Below are 15877 nucleotides of genomic sequence, written 5' to 3'. Positions count from 1 at the left end.
TAAAAGGACCGTTGCCTACAATCGTCTTTAACACCTGTTATCTGTTCAATTATTACTAAAATGTAAGGATAACTTTATCAATATGTTTTCTCTCCGTTTTCAAGCTCTTTCCCAAACAAGGGCACAAAACTCTTTCAAATGTATCCCCGCCCGTTCCTATCGACAACAAAGTCAAAGATCATTTCCGGAAGCGATATCCAAACCTAACTTGGGATCGCACCCGTATCATTGCCTTCTATCCTTCGTTTCCAAAAAAACGAAAACGACCTACTACAAAAACCCCTTTTGCTTTCGTGTTGCTAAACCTTTTCCGGTTCCCATCATTTGCCCTTTAGTATCTCTGCTTTCTCTTACACTGGATATGAACATTATCCTAACACCTCGTCCGTGTACCATTCCTTCTTCCTGGAGATCAGCTGGGGGATAAGCCCTACCCGACAACCAAAACGAACACCTCTCACCCCACCGAAGAAAGTCATTAGGCCTCCCAGAAGATGAGAAATGAAATCCGAACAGCACAAACCTACGCACATATAATATCCAGGATGGCCTGCAGACGAAATGTTGCGGTTCTGTAGTAAAGCCATACACATACAATGACACACTCCCCCAGTATTCTTTCTCCAATGCAACCCAAAATGGAGAAAAGAATTTCTAAAGGATTTTTCATTCCAGTCCATCCCACAACACATCCTAGAACGGTGAGCTGAAACTGGAAGCGACAGGTCAAATTCCATTGGGAGTAATAAAACCACTCATTCCCTTTTCCCAGGTACTAGCGAGTGTGCGTGTGTGTAACGGAGAAAAAGACTCCACCGGCAATAGAGCGTGATGTGTGGATGTTTATAAGTTTGCGCACCCTCTTCTTCGACGCCGGAGGATTGCGGTTTACTTGTCCCTCGCCTCGGAAAGCCAAGAAATGTCAAGATGTCACACAAATATGCACTCATTTTCGACGACAACGACGACCTGTCGATTGCAATGTACCTTCCTTTTCCTGTCCGGCAACAATCCAGCTTGTGACACGTGTCAAGAGGATTTTGGGAGCGAGGGTGAATAGTTTTGTGGTAGTTGTCCCCCACAAGCGTAATTAGATGTGATGAGATTAGGCAGCGGTACTGGGGCATAGCGGAACAGGGAGTGAATTAAAAAATTACCCTCCTAAACCGACAAATGGGTCACCTCAACACTCAACCTCTCGCCAATCGATCGGGAACAGGATTGAGAGGACATTGAACGCATACGACATTGCCGCCCGTGGTACTTGGAAGGGACGAGCCTTCTTCTAATATAGTCATTGTGTAGCCGGACAAACAGATCATTAAACCTTCTCCATCCATTCCATAACAGCATCCACACTTAATGCTCGATGTCCATCCCCTCTCTAACGCTTATCAATGGAATACCCCAGGAATATAAAGATCTCTGAGGATGGCAAGTGATTCCAATTCAGTCTTTCATATGTTTATCAAAACAGCCTCTATTTATTCTAATATACACCCTCTCTCTGTCTTTAGAAATAACTTCTTCCTCTCTCAATCAACTTTCAGGGAGGACTCTACTGAGACATCCCTCTGTCACTTCAGCCGTCCCTAGCAGTTTGGTCCAGAATCATTAATCAACCTGAGCAAATCAGAATTGACAGCACAATTACAACCTTTCGGATGTTCCTTTTTTCTTGTTTCATGCCCCGCTGGAATTGCAATTAGGAGTAGCGTAATTGTGGCTAAAAGAATTGCGTTTCTTTTTTGCTTTGTTTCTCCATTGATTGAATGTCACGGGCGAGAGCGTCAAAATTCAATTGAGCCAATAGGTGGAAGGCTCATCATCGGAAATCTCTTGGTAGAGAGGTTTCCAGGGAGTCATCACAACCAAGACCAGTGGCAACTAGCACTATCAACTTCTAGTACAAGAGTTTGTACTTGGTTTTTGGATGTACTTCCCAAAGGATATTTGGGAACATTAAGTGTGCCTTTACCTTACATACATAACCCTTCTTGATAAGCAAAGTTTCCCTACAAATTGTAAGATCCTAATTGAAGTCAACTTTACATACTTTCATCCCACCTCTGCGCACGACCGCACAGTAAAAGTTGTACATTTTTTAGTGAAATTGATTTCCTTTCCCCCCGGCCCGGGTAGGTTCTACCCTTACTTACCTGTCCCTTTAGTTCACATCCAGCAAACGCTTGCAAAGAAACCTGTCCCTGTCGGATCAGGAGCTGGGGAAAATTCCTTCGAGAGCAATAAACTGGCTTCCCTTTTCGTGTTGGGATTTTGTACGCCCGTGGGCCTGGGTGGGCTACACAACACACATAATCTCGGTGAATGCCATTTTGCAAACGGGAGAGGGGTTTTCTCTTGCACAGTTCTCTTCTCCAAAAAAAAAACACGCATCTCTTCTTTGTTGGAGCTTTTGCTTCGTTTTAATGAATGTATCACATTGAGCGTACGGCAAAAGAGTGACGCCGCTGCCACCGTCCCCATAGTACGACGTACGCTTACACGTTTGTTTCTTCCCGGTTTGTTTTGTTTGGTGTCAACCTAGTGACATCTTACCCGAACCTTCATCATCCTACTAAACCCTAGTTTGCTCTCTTGAATAAAATTCTAAAACTACTGTACTTTGTACGCTATTTACAAGCCACTGCCACTCTTTCCCGATATATTGCTTCACAGTCCTCCTTACCTCGTGATTGATTGATAGCTACGTTGGACTTGAAACAACTTTAAACCCGCACCGAAACACCTGATAATCTGGATCTTCCTTCTCATCTCGCTTTCACTGTGCCCTTAAACTACAGGAACAATATAGAGTCTCGGAGGAAGTTGGGAAAATAAACGTTGCGCGATTCGTTCACATCTCTTTGCGTTTGTGCTTGCTACACTGGCTAGCCGTATTTTTTTCAACTTCAATAACTATCGGTGCGTGTTGGAAGGAAAAAATGATGGACTTTGGAAGAGACACAACTTAAATTCACACATCCCGGTAAATACAAAAACCGAACGCTAATCGCCACTACTAAGCTCTCTGTTCAATGAGGAGGTTTGTTTTATACTGTCTATCCGTTAGCGATAAGGCGATGATGATGATATTGGTGATCCTGACTACTTCTTCCCATACCTTGGGAAAAAAGCACCTGGTGGCATCATTCCTCTCTGTCTTTTCTGCTGTTGATTTCATTTCCTAAAACCCTAAAACATTCATTGCCCAGGTCAATTGTTTTGTATTGCACGTGTACAGAGGCTGAGGAGGCCCATCGCCAATCGCTGAGTCTAATGCACCTCACTAATATTGTTGATCGAAAGGGACTCCTCCGACAGCTGTTCGTACTCCCGCTGCATCATCTTCTGTACCCGCTCCATCAGCGCTGGAATGTCGTCCTTGGAAAGGCCCGCGCAGGACACTTCCGGTAGAATTTTGATGATATTTTGCCCTGCAAACAAGCAACAGCAGCGATTAGAATCTTGAACGGCCCGCAAAAGCCCAAACTGTGGAGCCTAGCCCCGTCACCTTACCTCGGTTGAAGATCTTCGCTTTGGATTTCAAAAAATGGTACTTCGAAATGACCACCGGTTGAATGAAGGCTTGCGATTCGACGGCGACGTGGAAGCATCCCTTCTTGAACGGCAGCAGCTTGTCACCGTTGCCGCGCGTACCCTCGGGGAAGAAGAGCAGCTTTGCCTGCGGGCGGAGAAGCCAAAGCAAGGGTTATTCTGTTGAATTTTGCATGCAGCGACTACGGGCTAGTACCTGTTTCTCATTGATCGCTTTAGCATAACTTTAGTACACCGATTTGTTTTGTTAAAGGTAGATGCACATGTCCTGCACGCATTGCATCCATTTTCATGACAAAAAACGATTTAAAAACTACTTAATTTTGAGATTCGGCATGACTATTCCCTCGATGACTAAAAAAAGCTTCCACCAGCCGCCACCAGATGCACTATTGAATATCGAAATTACACTTGCGAGTACGATCAATGTAGCCCGGCCTTAATATATTTTTATTTAAATACCATACCATGCATACAATCAACTAGAACAAATGCAAATATATTTTTATGCAAAGGCTCTGTTTATGCGCCTGATGCTATGCAAACTACATTACAATTTAATATTTTCAACCGTTTTGGACCTTTGAAGCGAGCTCAATCATTGAAACTTTGTATATAGCATACATTAATTGACATATTTTGAGCAGAACAGTAAAAAAACATAATAACCTAAATATGTAACATCAACCACACAACTCCTCACACCGACCGGTCGTAAAACGTCTTAATTCGAATACAATTGCTCTCTTCACTTACGACCACCACCCGTTCGGCTCGATTACCAAATACTCAACCTTAAAAACGAAACAAACGTCCGAGAGCAAGTAATTTCGATACTGTCGTTACTCTCGACAGCATGTTTCGCCTCCCTCATCCACCTCGCCACCATCACTGGCCATTGCGCAACAACAAAAAAGGGCAATGCAAAATGTATGTCTCTATAAATTTTTATTATTTCATATTACACCCTCTTCAATAAATATTTTACTAGCCCGCACAGCCCTTGGACAGGCAGTTTTATTTTACTTCATTTTTTTCTTCCTTCTATTACCTGCCTTCTTTTTCCATCATCCATCCCGAGCAACATAAGCCACTGGATGCGAAAGATGATGCTGGTTTTGCTTGTCCTTTTCCTTTCGGCAACATCAATGCGGGGACGGCTTTAATCGACAGAAGGAAAGATGGGGAAAGAACATCTTCATCAACATCATTGAATGTTCGATTGACCGGGTACGGTGAATAAACACACAAACCTATCCTTCGTGTTCGTGGAAGAAAACGGAACACGATACCCGCTCCGGCTATCAAAGGAACAGCATCGCATTTTGCGGTGCGCTAGAAACAAACGAACAAAACTCATGTTGCTGCCAACCTGCCAACCGAAACCGGCTGAAAACTCGTGGCTGAAAGCCGACACGCTGTGGTTATGTTTGTTTTGCGAATGCGGTGCTATTTTGCTTTCTCAAGTTCAAGAACAAACGCTCACAATGTTCGAAAATCAGTGCTCAGAGGTAAAGAAAAACACAGTTTCGTTCCGTACGGTTGCGGGTTGGGGATAAATTTGCACAAAAACTAAACCAAAAAACAGACAACAAAAAACGAGCGTGTTAACAGAATGCCTAACCAACCTGATGAAGGTTTGTGTTTGATAGACATCACCCTTTTTTTTTGTTTTGCTAGTTTTCAGTGCCCTCCGACAGGTGTTTTTGCTACTTTTAAATTTCCACTACTTTCCTCGAAAAGAAAAAAAAGAAGAAGAAGGACAGGAAGAACCTTTTACTTCGAGGACTGTTTTTTTTTATCCACCGGAACGTTTCGATTCTCCACGATCTTCTCATCCCTTTGCTTGTGGAGTTAGTTTGGGTAGTGAACGGTTGCGTGTTAACCGGCAGCAACGCCAAGAGGGAAGCGAATGTTCAAAAAAACTGCTTACCCTTCAGTTACAGTCCGTTTGTGAGGCTTGATTCAGGATCGTTAACCTTCGGGGAGTCCCTTCGCGGCAGTCTATCACACCGGAACGACGATGTGGGTGACGAAGTGCAAATTTCGAACGTAAACTTCCAACGCCACAAGCTTACGATCCTGTCAGTGAACTTTAAAAGGGTTTCACTTTGAGTGATGTCTTCGTCTAAATATTATTTTTCTTTTTTATGGAATAGCTATCCTATCCAGCAAACGATAACAAGTTTGATAGACATTTTTGAATTGCGTCATTAGGTTCGATCACAAGATCACGTCGTACAATCTAAACGATTGGTACGACTACAAATGTTTCAAGAAAATCATTTCCCTTCCTTAACAATCACGGTACGGTATGGGTAATGGTACTAAAACGCTCTCCCCGCCTCCTCGGAAACGATCGTTCAACTCCAAATCGACACTATAAACATCCATTCCATTGAGCCCTCACATCGATTAACCATTATAAAGCGAAACCTCGTGCCGGCTTTCCAAACCTTTTGCTACACCATCATCCTGGTGAGATTTATCGCAGGCCTAGTCGCACTCGTTTTGCTAAATTTCCTCCAAATGCACCTTTAATAACACTCAAGAACTCGGCAGGCAAACACCATTAGGACCACCGCCGCACAGTGAACCATGCTGTTTCTATCTCCATCTAAATCGCTTCGCCATATTGCCACATTGATTAAACATTACTTTTTATCTGCACCATCTTCAGCAAACGCAACGCTCCGAACCAAAACTGCGGGAAGGTCTCAGCAGGAGAAAACAGTGCCAAGGAGAGAAAACTTCCAAAGCTTCCAGGTGCTACGGCACCATGGCACGGTCACGGCGGCTTAGCAAAATAGGTCCTAGATGGTCGATAGATTCTGGGCCAGATACGAAGTGCGTTCACCAGGCTTCACTAGTTTTATCCGGGCGGGCGAAAAGTTTTCTCCATAAATGTAAGCAGCAATGAAGCAAGGAAAGAAAGAAAAAAGGAACAGCAATTGTTCCATTGATTTCACAACGGTTTAAGATTTTCTTTTCCCTCGAAGAAAACTACCCATTTCTCTACGCTTCATCAATAGCACACGCACCAACCGCTCTCTGTCTCGGTAATGTATGGCACCGGAGAGGGGTAAAAGTTGTTCATCCTTTGCGCCCGGTAAAGATGGGGACTAACAGTTTTCAATATTTTTTCGCAGCCAAACGAGGTTAACACTGCGTTCGACGCATGATGGAGCCGACGGATAGCGAAGGAGAAAACTTTTGCTCCATTTGATGCGTAATTTGAAGCGCATTAACGGAATATTATTTTACGCTGCTGGATTTATGTGTCGTCGTTTCCCATTCTCCAAACTGAAGGAGAAATATAACAAACAGTTCAAACGAGAATAATATGCTTTGCAAACACAAAACACATATGTTCATTCCTCACGCTTTCGAATGTAAATTGCATACTTTTGGGCGTATTATACCATTATTATTAAATTCCACATTAAACGCCTACATGTATGCATAAAAACGCTACATAAAACCTAAATAACAATATATTCGGGACTTTCAACCAAACTGTATTCTAAATGATAATATTTAGACAAAACTTGAAAGATCCCTATAATGTTGTTTATATCAAATCTAACTCTTCCAGAATAACAACAACTGAGTCCCATTTTCGGCAACATCTGATGCTCACCATGCATTGCCCCTCTTAACAAAAAGCTTCTGTCCTCTTTAATATACGCATAAAGCAACATTCTTTAGCCAGCATACCACACTGCTCCACCAAAACAGCGTCCCCTTGGGTACTCAAATGGCAGAAGAAAACACGCCACGAGCTGTTGGGGAAACCCGCACTTTTTTATGCATTCCATTCACGATCCTCAAGTTTTTCCAATTCTTCCACATTGGTTTTTTGCTTTCGAAAAAAGATGTTTTATGTTCCTCATCCCCTTTATGCTCCCCTCGTTTCAACCGCTTCAAACATCTCGCAAGTGTCTGTTTTGGTTACAGTTTTGCGAGCTTCGCGGTTTTCGGTTGATGTGGAGTGGTAGATAAACCCGACTACACGCGTTTTCCATGCGTGTAAATCCGCTCCACTCAACGAGGAGCGTTCGGCTTTTACAAGAGGCAAGCAGGAAGGCATCACGGGAAAGCCCGTCGCTGTGCAGCCTTGATTTGAATTTGATATTTATTACCACGTCGAAGGCACACTCACAGTCCGGTACTACGCACATCCAAAAGTGGTACTAAAGAAATATATCATTCAACATTACGACGCACTCGTGCTAGCTTGGCAGTTTTACCTCCACCTTTCCTGCCGCAAAGCCAAGCCCTCGGTTGCCTAATCGAAGAACGATCGTTTGATAAACGAACCCAAAGGACAGCCGCCAAAATAAAGGGCCATGCTGAGCTGATGGAAAAGTTTTACCCACTAACACGCTGCAAAGTTTTGTTGGCTCCGGTCCCAAAAGGCTTTTCCTGGCCTTGTCGGCCGACGGAAAGTAAAGCGAAGCAAGTGGTGCGAAATTGATAAATAATAATCAGCATCATTCCCCAAGCATGTGTACGAAGGGGTGTGGAAAATAGTGATGAATATTGCCCATCCAGTATCGTCACGTATAGCTGACCGGATGAAGGGCAGTGAGGAGAGTGGCATTTTAATTTACTATTCCACTCTCATACTGAAAAGGGTAAGAAACTATGAAACTATCCAACACAAAGAAAGGGTTGTACTGGGGTAAAGAAAGGGAGCTTAAATAAGATACAAGCCAGTTGAAAGATGTGATGAAGAATGCATGAAAACGACTTAGTTTTCGTAGCGACTTTATCGTTTCCAAGGAAGATATACAATCATGCCAAGGGAAGCAGTAGGACGGGGTGGCAAAAAGTTTTCCCCCGAGGCGCTTCCTGTTTTCTGCTGACCTCAAACGATTTGCAAAAGAATGGGGAACGGGAGTGAAAGTATTAATTGGCAACTGTTTTGACAAGATAATCAAGTTTCGTGCGTAAATTAATGCTGTGAATGGTTGGTTGTGAGAGAAGGGAAGGTGGAAAAGGGGAAAGCTTTTCGGGATGAAACAAGTCAAAATGAGAAAACCTTTTTTACTTATAGCCAACAAGAATATATCAATACACGAATAGTCTCTTTCTGCTATTGCATACCTTCAGGCGTATTTGTTCATGTTCGCCTACATTTATGCAATATTAAATGAAATTGCTTTATTTCAACCATTGTCATACTTTAAATCATAATTTTCAACTCTCTCACCTTTCGTGCTCTATTTTATTACTAACTACTTCATTTTCGATGTCAAGACCCTCAAAGCAAACAATTATTTCGGCGTGACAACTCACTACAAACCCCTTTCGTATCGCAAAACATAATGCTACGCTTATCAAACTCTCTTTAAAGTTTACCCATTTTGAGCTATCTCGAGTTGAACCCGTGGTATCAACGATGAACCAAATATTTGCTCTCAAACCACCTCAACCTTTGCCCAAAACACACACACCAACACACACTGTAGCCGGAAATGGGCAAACAGTTTCGGTTGAACTTTCACGATGTGGCACGATGCCCCTGTGGAACGGAGTCAACCGTACACGGTCCCCACAGTTTGGTAGTTTGTTATCCTGTGGTAACATAAAAGCCAGTGGATTCCGCTCTCGGTGCCTTCGTTCAAACCCGACACAGCAACAACAACAACGACCAGTTTTCCCCTTTAGCTTTGCCAGTTTTACCGGCTACGACTACCTTTACAGTGATTGCAAAACCAAACCCACAGAAGAAAAAAAACAAACAAACACCACTAAAACTCAAACACCCGGCCCATCCGGTTCGAAGGACCAAAAACAAACGCTTCAACCCAAGCCATTGAAAGGATAAATCTCGTCCCTCCGGTTTCGCTCCGGTTTCACCAGTGGCGTTCGTCCACCAAAAAGACGAACGTAACGAAAGATCACTATCGGCGGCAAATTTGTTTACGTTATTATCAGTGCCAGTGCGAAGCCAGCCCCACCCCACTCGGCTTTTGTTCGGGACTTTTATTGGGTTAATTATGCTACAACCGGTCGTCCCCTCGCCAACCATTGTTTCCCCCCCACCCCTCTTCATTGGAAATTTCTTCCACGGCTTCGGGGGTAAAGGGGTCCAACGACCCTCTCCGTGTCTGTTCCCCGTTCCTGCTCAAGAGACACCGATTGTGTGCATCGGTGCTCATACTTTTTTACGATACCATCATAAACGCACCTCGTTCGCATGCCGCGCACACTCCGGCACGCTCTCCATCATCTTCGGCACAAACGCCCTCCACCGGAAGTTCATGTTGGCGTACAATTTCGAATCGATTCACCAGCGTCGACGCACGTGACTGTGATTTGGACGGTGTGGCCACCGAGGAGGGTTTGAGCGCTGTGTATGTGCGTGCTAATGCTAATTTTTCAACACCACCACTACCACCACCATCGCCGCGTTTGGATGCGATTGACTAACGACTCGACTGTCGGTGTGATTGGCGCTCTGCCGGGCAAGGACATCGAAGCGCACCAACACGGCAGCCCTGAGGGATTGCGCATCAACCGGCGCTCCGACTGCAGCTCTTGGGGTGTGATGCGTGGTGAAATTATATTATTTCAAATATGCGTATAATTAAGTCCGAAGCTTTCAATGCCACTCTCTAATGCCCTCCCCAGGAGGACGTGAATCTTCACTGAGGACTACCGCAAACCCCCAGAAAATGAGTCATTCCGCTGAGTGCTCTCACCGTACCCGGAGAGCACTCGACACCGCACACTACAGCCACTCGTTTTCTCTTCCTCGTGAAACGTTTCCTCAGCCTTGTAATGACACCTTTTGGAAAATGGAAATTACCATTCCAAGCGCCACGGCTCATCGTTGTTTTATGATTCTTATCTGACGCTTTATGGCTGTCGAAAAAAGTGCCATTTTCGCTGCCATGCATCGCCACGTTTTGCACGTGTTGGTCGTGTTTGTTTTTATCGCTCGCTCCCATCGCCGCCTCCGTTATGCTCGTTTCATGTAGTAATTTTATACGTATGTAAATCACTTTCCTACCCATTTCATGGGGTGCCCGAAGCTGTGCTCTTGTTACGCCGTGCATCCATCTCGCATGGGGGACATTTTACAGGGACGTAACAAAAGGCGCTACTAGACCCTTCAACGAGGGTGCGGGAAATCGGATAGCGTAATTAATTGATCGGATTTTGGCAAGGCGCAAAGTTATGCTTGAAATTTTCCGTAACTGAATATGAGCAAATGTCACAAGTTGATCCCAAACCATGTTTGAAACGTACTTTCTTTATGAATCTTTTTCCCAAACAAAGCTTAATAAATATCCTCAGCAAAGCTACTCGCTCGTCATCACTTGACCCTGTGTGGACTCCTGTTGCAAGAAACTCCGAGCTAATGCACCGACCAAAGCCACCAGCCCCTCCACTTTTCTAAAACGCAACAGTAATAATCGTAAAACTTAAATACCCTGAGTTTCAGTGGATTTCACTCGATTTACTGCCCTGCTACGGGCGATGCCCCCGGAACCACTGCGCACATGGAAAGAAGGGAAATAAAGATGGACTATATTAAGTGTTGGGGTACGGGTCAAGTGCATCAGCACACCATTACCATGCACTTACACCACCGTTGCATCAGGTCCCGTCCTGCAGCCTTTGTCGTCATCGTGCTTCAAGGCATGCAGGAACGACCGAGCGCAATGAACACACTTTCCACACTGTCTCCAGCAGGATTATGCATTGTTCGTCGCCAGCGGCCACAAAGTCCTGCTGCTGGACGTGTTGTTGTCGACCAGCGACAATTGTTTGATTAAATAAACGCAGCATGTTGGCACCATCGTTCCCTGGCGATGATGTTGGTACAGATCTGCAGAAGGACCCTCTGGATGGCGTCAGAAAGACGATAACTCAGAGGCTGGGATTGTATGGGCGGGTTTTTGCTGTTGCTGTTCCCAGATCTCCCCCACATCCAAGCAATTGGCTCAAGGAGCAAAAAACGCATACAAACTCATATGGGAAGTGAACAAAAAAGATAGAAAAAATAAAAAATGGTATTAATTCATTGTACAAAGCGAAGAAAGCATGAGCGTTGGCGAGGCGAGAAATGCGATAATTGATTGCGTCGAGAGTCATAAACAGCGGCACGACTAGTGGCCACTTCTGGGCCGTTTCACATGGCTTCATTGCTGGCTTTGCTACTGCATTACGGGCCACCAGGACGCATTTGGTAATGTGGTAATAGAGTAAAGCGTGTTAGTAATAACGATACGGAAAATACATTATCGATTACCCCCTGTCAAGGTGAATTGACTGCCAAGCACTAATATTAATCATTTGTTTTAGTGATAATCACAATTTCCTCTCTATTGACTTGTTCCTTGGAAACAATGCGCCTAAATGTAGGCAAAGAACATATCAATCATTTAGCGCCAACATGAGATACTGACAATGGATATATTTTTGGCAGATAGCCTAACTTCAGGCGCAATTTGTAGTATGTGTGTTGCAAGTGATATTTTGTTCACCTGATTGCATAACTTTAGGCGCTTTTTGTTGCCGTATGTTGTTTAGTTTCATTCGTATTTTCCGAAAAAAAATCCGTTTTCTTACAGACTAGAGTACATTGTGCTACAATTTCAGTACCACCATTACCGTCCATTTAATGATCAGCCTGGTACAGTTTATCGTCAATTGTCTTGCGTTTACAGTGGCCTGCTCACTGCTGGACATAAATAATATCCCGCCGCTTCAACGTCTACATTGTCTGCCCTTTCGAGTTAATGAATCAACGCTCAAGCTACCTTCTTACAGTTAGTGCCTTTTGGCGCTAGATCGACTGCACTGGTACGATACTATCTCACCCGTGGCGTTTTGCCATCGTCGCTCTTTTCACAATGTAACAAAGATAGAGTAAAATTCAGAAAGAACGTTACCAGCCAGAAGACTCCCTCACCAAACGCATCTCGTTAGTGCGTCAGTAGCACAACCAGCTAGCAATCAGGCAATAGGAGAATTTGATGAGGAAGACAGTTCCTCTTAGCAGCCTCGAAAACAAATGCTCGAAGGAAAGAAACAATTTACCAAGACTGATTCTGATCTCGGTAGATGGATGAGTTTGAAGCGAAGAAAAACGTTCAACTTGAGACGCAGGCAATGTGTGCAAAAGGCCATGAACCAAACTATCACCTTGCCAATCAAATGAATTGCAAAGGAAAAAGCAAGCAATGAGAAACACAGCCATTGCTGGGACAAACAAAAAAGCAGCAAAACGAAACGGAAAAAGTGGCAATAATTTTCTGTTTATTGTCTATCTTGAACTCATCCTCCAAGGTTCTCTTTCCTACGCTCGCATGCTTTACAGCAGATAAACACGTCCCCATTTTCCTGTTGCAAACGTACAAAGGCCCGGCACAAGAAAATGAGCTCCCCGAAAATGGGCATAGCTGGACGCAAGAAAAAAAGAAACAAGCCTGCAGAAAGGACCGGAAAAAGGGACGTGCTTCGATGCCAACCCCACAACGAAACCCCTTTTCCCCTCACGAGAGCAATTGAAGCAACGTGCTGGAATAGTTTCTGTACGTATTATCGGGCACCAACACACAGTAGGCATCAGTAAGGGCGATTGTTTTCTCGTGCTTTTGCAAAACGAGTATCTTTCCACAGTACTGTACATAAGGCATTCTTATTAAACCCTGAACAAAATAAAGGAAGAAACCGGAAACCGAATAAACACCGTGGTTTACGTGGTTCGCTCCTTCCACCATCATCGTTTGGTGCTGATGGGATTAAATTACACTGACCGTTTACCGGACTGTTGGGAGGAATAAAAAAAAACAGAAGAAAATAGATAACAGGACACCAGCATTGGCCAGCCTCTTTTTGCCGACACGCCGTTGTTTGCAGCAAATTAAACCCATCTCAAGGGTCTACCTCTTACGCGGCCTCTCTTTTGGCAGCCACAAGAGTGAATGAATTCACGTTTGCTCACTAATCACACCTCGTGGTGCTGTGGCCGCAAAGCAATCAATCATATCGGGTTTGCTAACTTTTCAACCCATAAACCGTTCGGCGTTCGGTTGATTGGAACGAATGGATGAAATTAATCCTTCAGTCAAGTTGATTCTGCCATAGATTGGTACAGATTGACGTAACGCTGTTGTATCCATGGAGATATGGGATGACGTTGAATGGGTTTGTGCCGGTTGCCATATGCTTTCTAGTATCAATACCTGGAACTGATTCTGGACTGAACAACTATCTTTTAAGAGGACTTTAATCCTTTTGCACGTCATTGTCCAGTTTTGTCGATTTTCGGACCGGATCTTATTGTCCAACAAAACGACCCTCGACAGACAAGACAACCACAGCATTGTCGCCGTCCCTGTAATTTTCGAATCCTTACCAACGCCATATGAACGGGTTCGGGTGTTACTTTATGATTTAATTTTATTCATAATACCATGATCAAATTAACTTTTCAAACACTTTGCTAGCAAAACCCTTTCCCTCGTTCTTGGTCACTTTTTGGGGGCGCCCCGGAAAATGTCATCCCACGTACTGCGGAAGCCATAGCGAGCGGGAGTTTATTTTCACTACCAATTTCTATTTCCATTTCATGGTTGGACTATTACCGGCTAACATTTTTCGTTTCGTACAGTGTTGTGGTTGCTGCTAAACTGCTTGGGACGGGGGTGAAGCTTAAAGGAGGCAGAAATTGGAAAATTTTAATCCATCGTTGATACCCAAGGATTCGCAGGGATTTGGCAGCAGGGCATATTCGGGACGGTCGAGTGCTCACATGTGTGTGAGTGTAGTTCTAAGCCACGTTTTAGTATTGCAGGGATCTTAAATATGAAATTTTGTATCAATTACACCATTAAAATGAGATAACAATAATGTTTATACTCAAATAAATGTAACAAACCAGTTTTTTCTCTACAAATTGCATGTATTTAGGCGCTGAAACGATGATACTCCGCCTAACAGTATGCAATTCGAGCTACTTTTGATGTTTACCGATCTGTTAAACTGTTTTTCTGTTGAGGGATGCAGCTTTTGATTAAAACACTTCTATGCTTTGTTGTAAAATTATTACACAAATTTTCCTGCGGAAATTCCCGTATACTGTGCAGAGCCCCTGCTTTATCATTCACAGTAAAATCTCTCTCCTTCTCTTACTGTTTCAACTGTGTTCGTTCCCAGTTTTTTTACCAGTTGAACTCCCGCCTTTTTTGCCCCGGTTCATTGTATTTTTAATAGAGATTATTATCAGACAGAATGTATCCGTGCCGTTCGGTTACCTTTGCGTTACATCCCGGAAGCACGATGAGCACAATTTACGGGATCCTCTTAAGTGGAATGAAAAATATTTAAACCCCATTCATAGCCCCGGTCCGGGGATTGCCGTCGACTGCGTGACCATACGAATAGGGCCAGCATGGTGCGTTGTGGTTATTGGATTTGACGGGTGGGTAAACCTATGTAAACCGGTCTCTCCCGCTGGTATACTTCCTGGTACGTTGAGTGTTATAATTTCATGCGATTCATAACTGGGCGCGGAGAAATGGTCGGCGGATGCAAGCTCTTTAAACAGGAAGCTGGTGGTAAACATTTCAATTTACAACTACTCTGTCCTGCCCCTGTGAAGTGCTTTGCAAAAATGCTGATGATAATTTTTACTGGATTTTCTTTGCACTTTCTTTGTAGTTTACTCTAGTCTCATCTTTCCGTGTTCATTGAAATTCTACCAGTATGCTTTGGTATGCCGCAAACCGATCGATTAATCCGTTCCGTTACTTTTGGAAACCGAGTGTGTGTGTCTGGGGTGATATTCACCTAAAACAAATCCATCCAAAGTGTTTGTGAGCTTAAATCATTTCACTGAAACCATAGCGCTGTACACTTTCTCTCCTACAGTAGTAGTCCTACATAAATTAAAACACTGGAAAGAAAATGATGCCTCCTTCCGCGCCATTTCCCCGCCATTTCACTTGTTCTGTTACCCTCCCAAAGTTCTTAATTATTTAATTAATTATGCATGTCATAGTTACAGCAGCAGAAAGCGTTTTCGCTGGTGTTCGCACACTCAGTGTCCTGCTCCCCACTTTCGTCAATGTTGGAAGGAAAACCCCAGAGCAGGATAATCAACACAAAGCGGACGGAGCGAAATGTAATAAAAGAAATATAACCACCTTCTCGCTTGCCCGAGTTTCATCCCATCCGGTGGCCAATTAAAGCGAAGGTACCGAAAATGAAGCCAGGCGAAAGTGGGAACGCACAGGATGAATACTAAACCCTACTGTCTTTGTTTCCACATCACTCGAGCAGGACCGACCATTGGTCC

At 43.9% G+C, this 15877-nt stretch overlaps 1 protein-coding gene across 1 annotated transcript in view; it reads right to left on the bottom strand.

The window, feature by feature from the left end:
• Positions 1–2438: 2438 nt before the first annotated feature.
• The window catches only part of LOC121597070 (1-acyl-sn-glycerol-3-phosphate acyltransferase alpha-like), a 60838-nt gene continuing 47399 nt past the window's right edge, over positions 2439–15877 (bottom strand). The window contains exons 4-5 of the mRNA XM_041922563.1: positions 3520–3685; positions 2439–3437 (exon numbers count right to left, since the gene is read on the bottom strand). Of these exons, the coding sequence (XP_041778497.1) occupies positions 3277–3437; positions 3520–3685 (327 nt within the window). The 3' untranslated portion in view covers positions 2439–3276. The remainder of the gene's footprint in view (positions 3438–3519; positions 3686–15877) is intronic.

This window comes from Anopheles merus, chromosome 3R, assembly GCF_017562075.2.
Source record: "Anopheles merus strain MAF chromosome 3R, AmerM5.1, whole genome shotgun sequence".
NCBI classification, from domain to species: domain Eukaryota; kingdom Metazoa; phylum Arthropoda; class Insecta; order Diptera; family Culicidae; genus Anopheles; species Anopheles merus.
The sequence above is the reverse complement of the archived record's forward strand: the minus strand, read 5'-3'. Positions and strand labels throughout refer to the sequence as shown.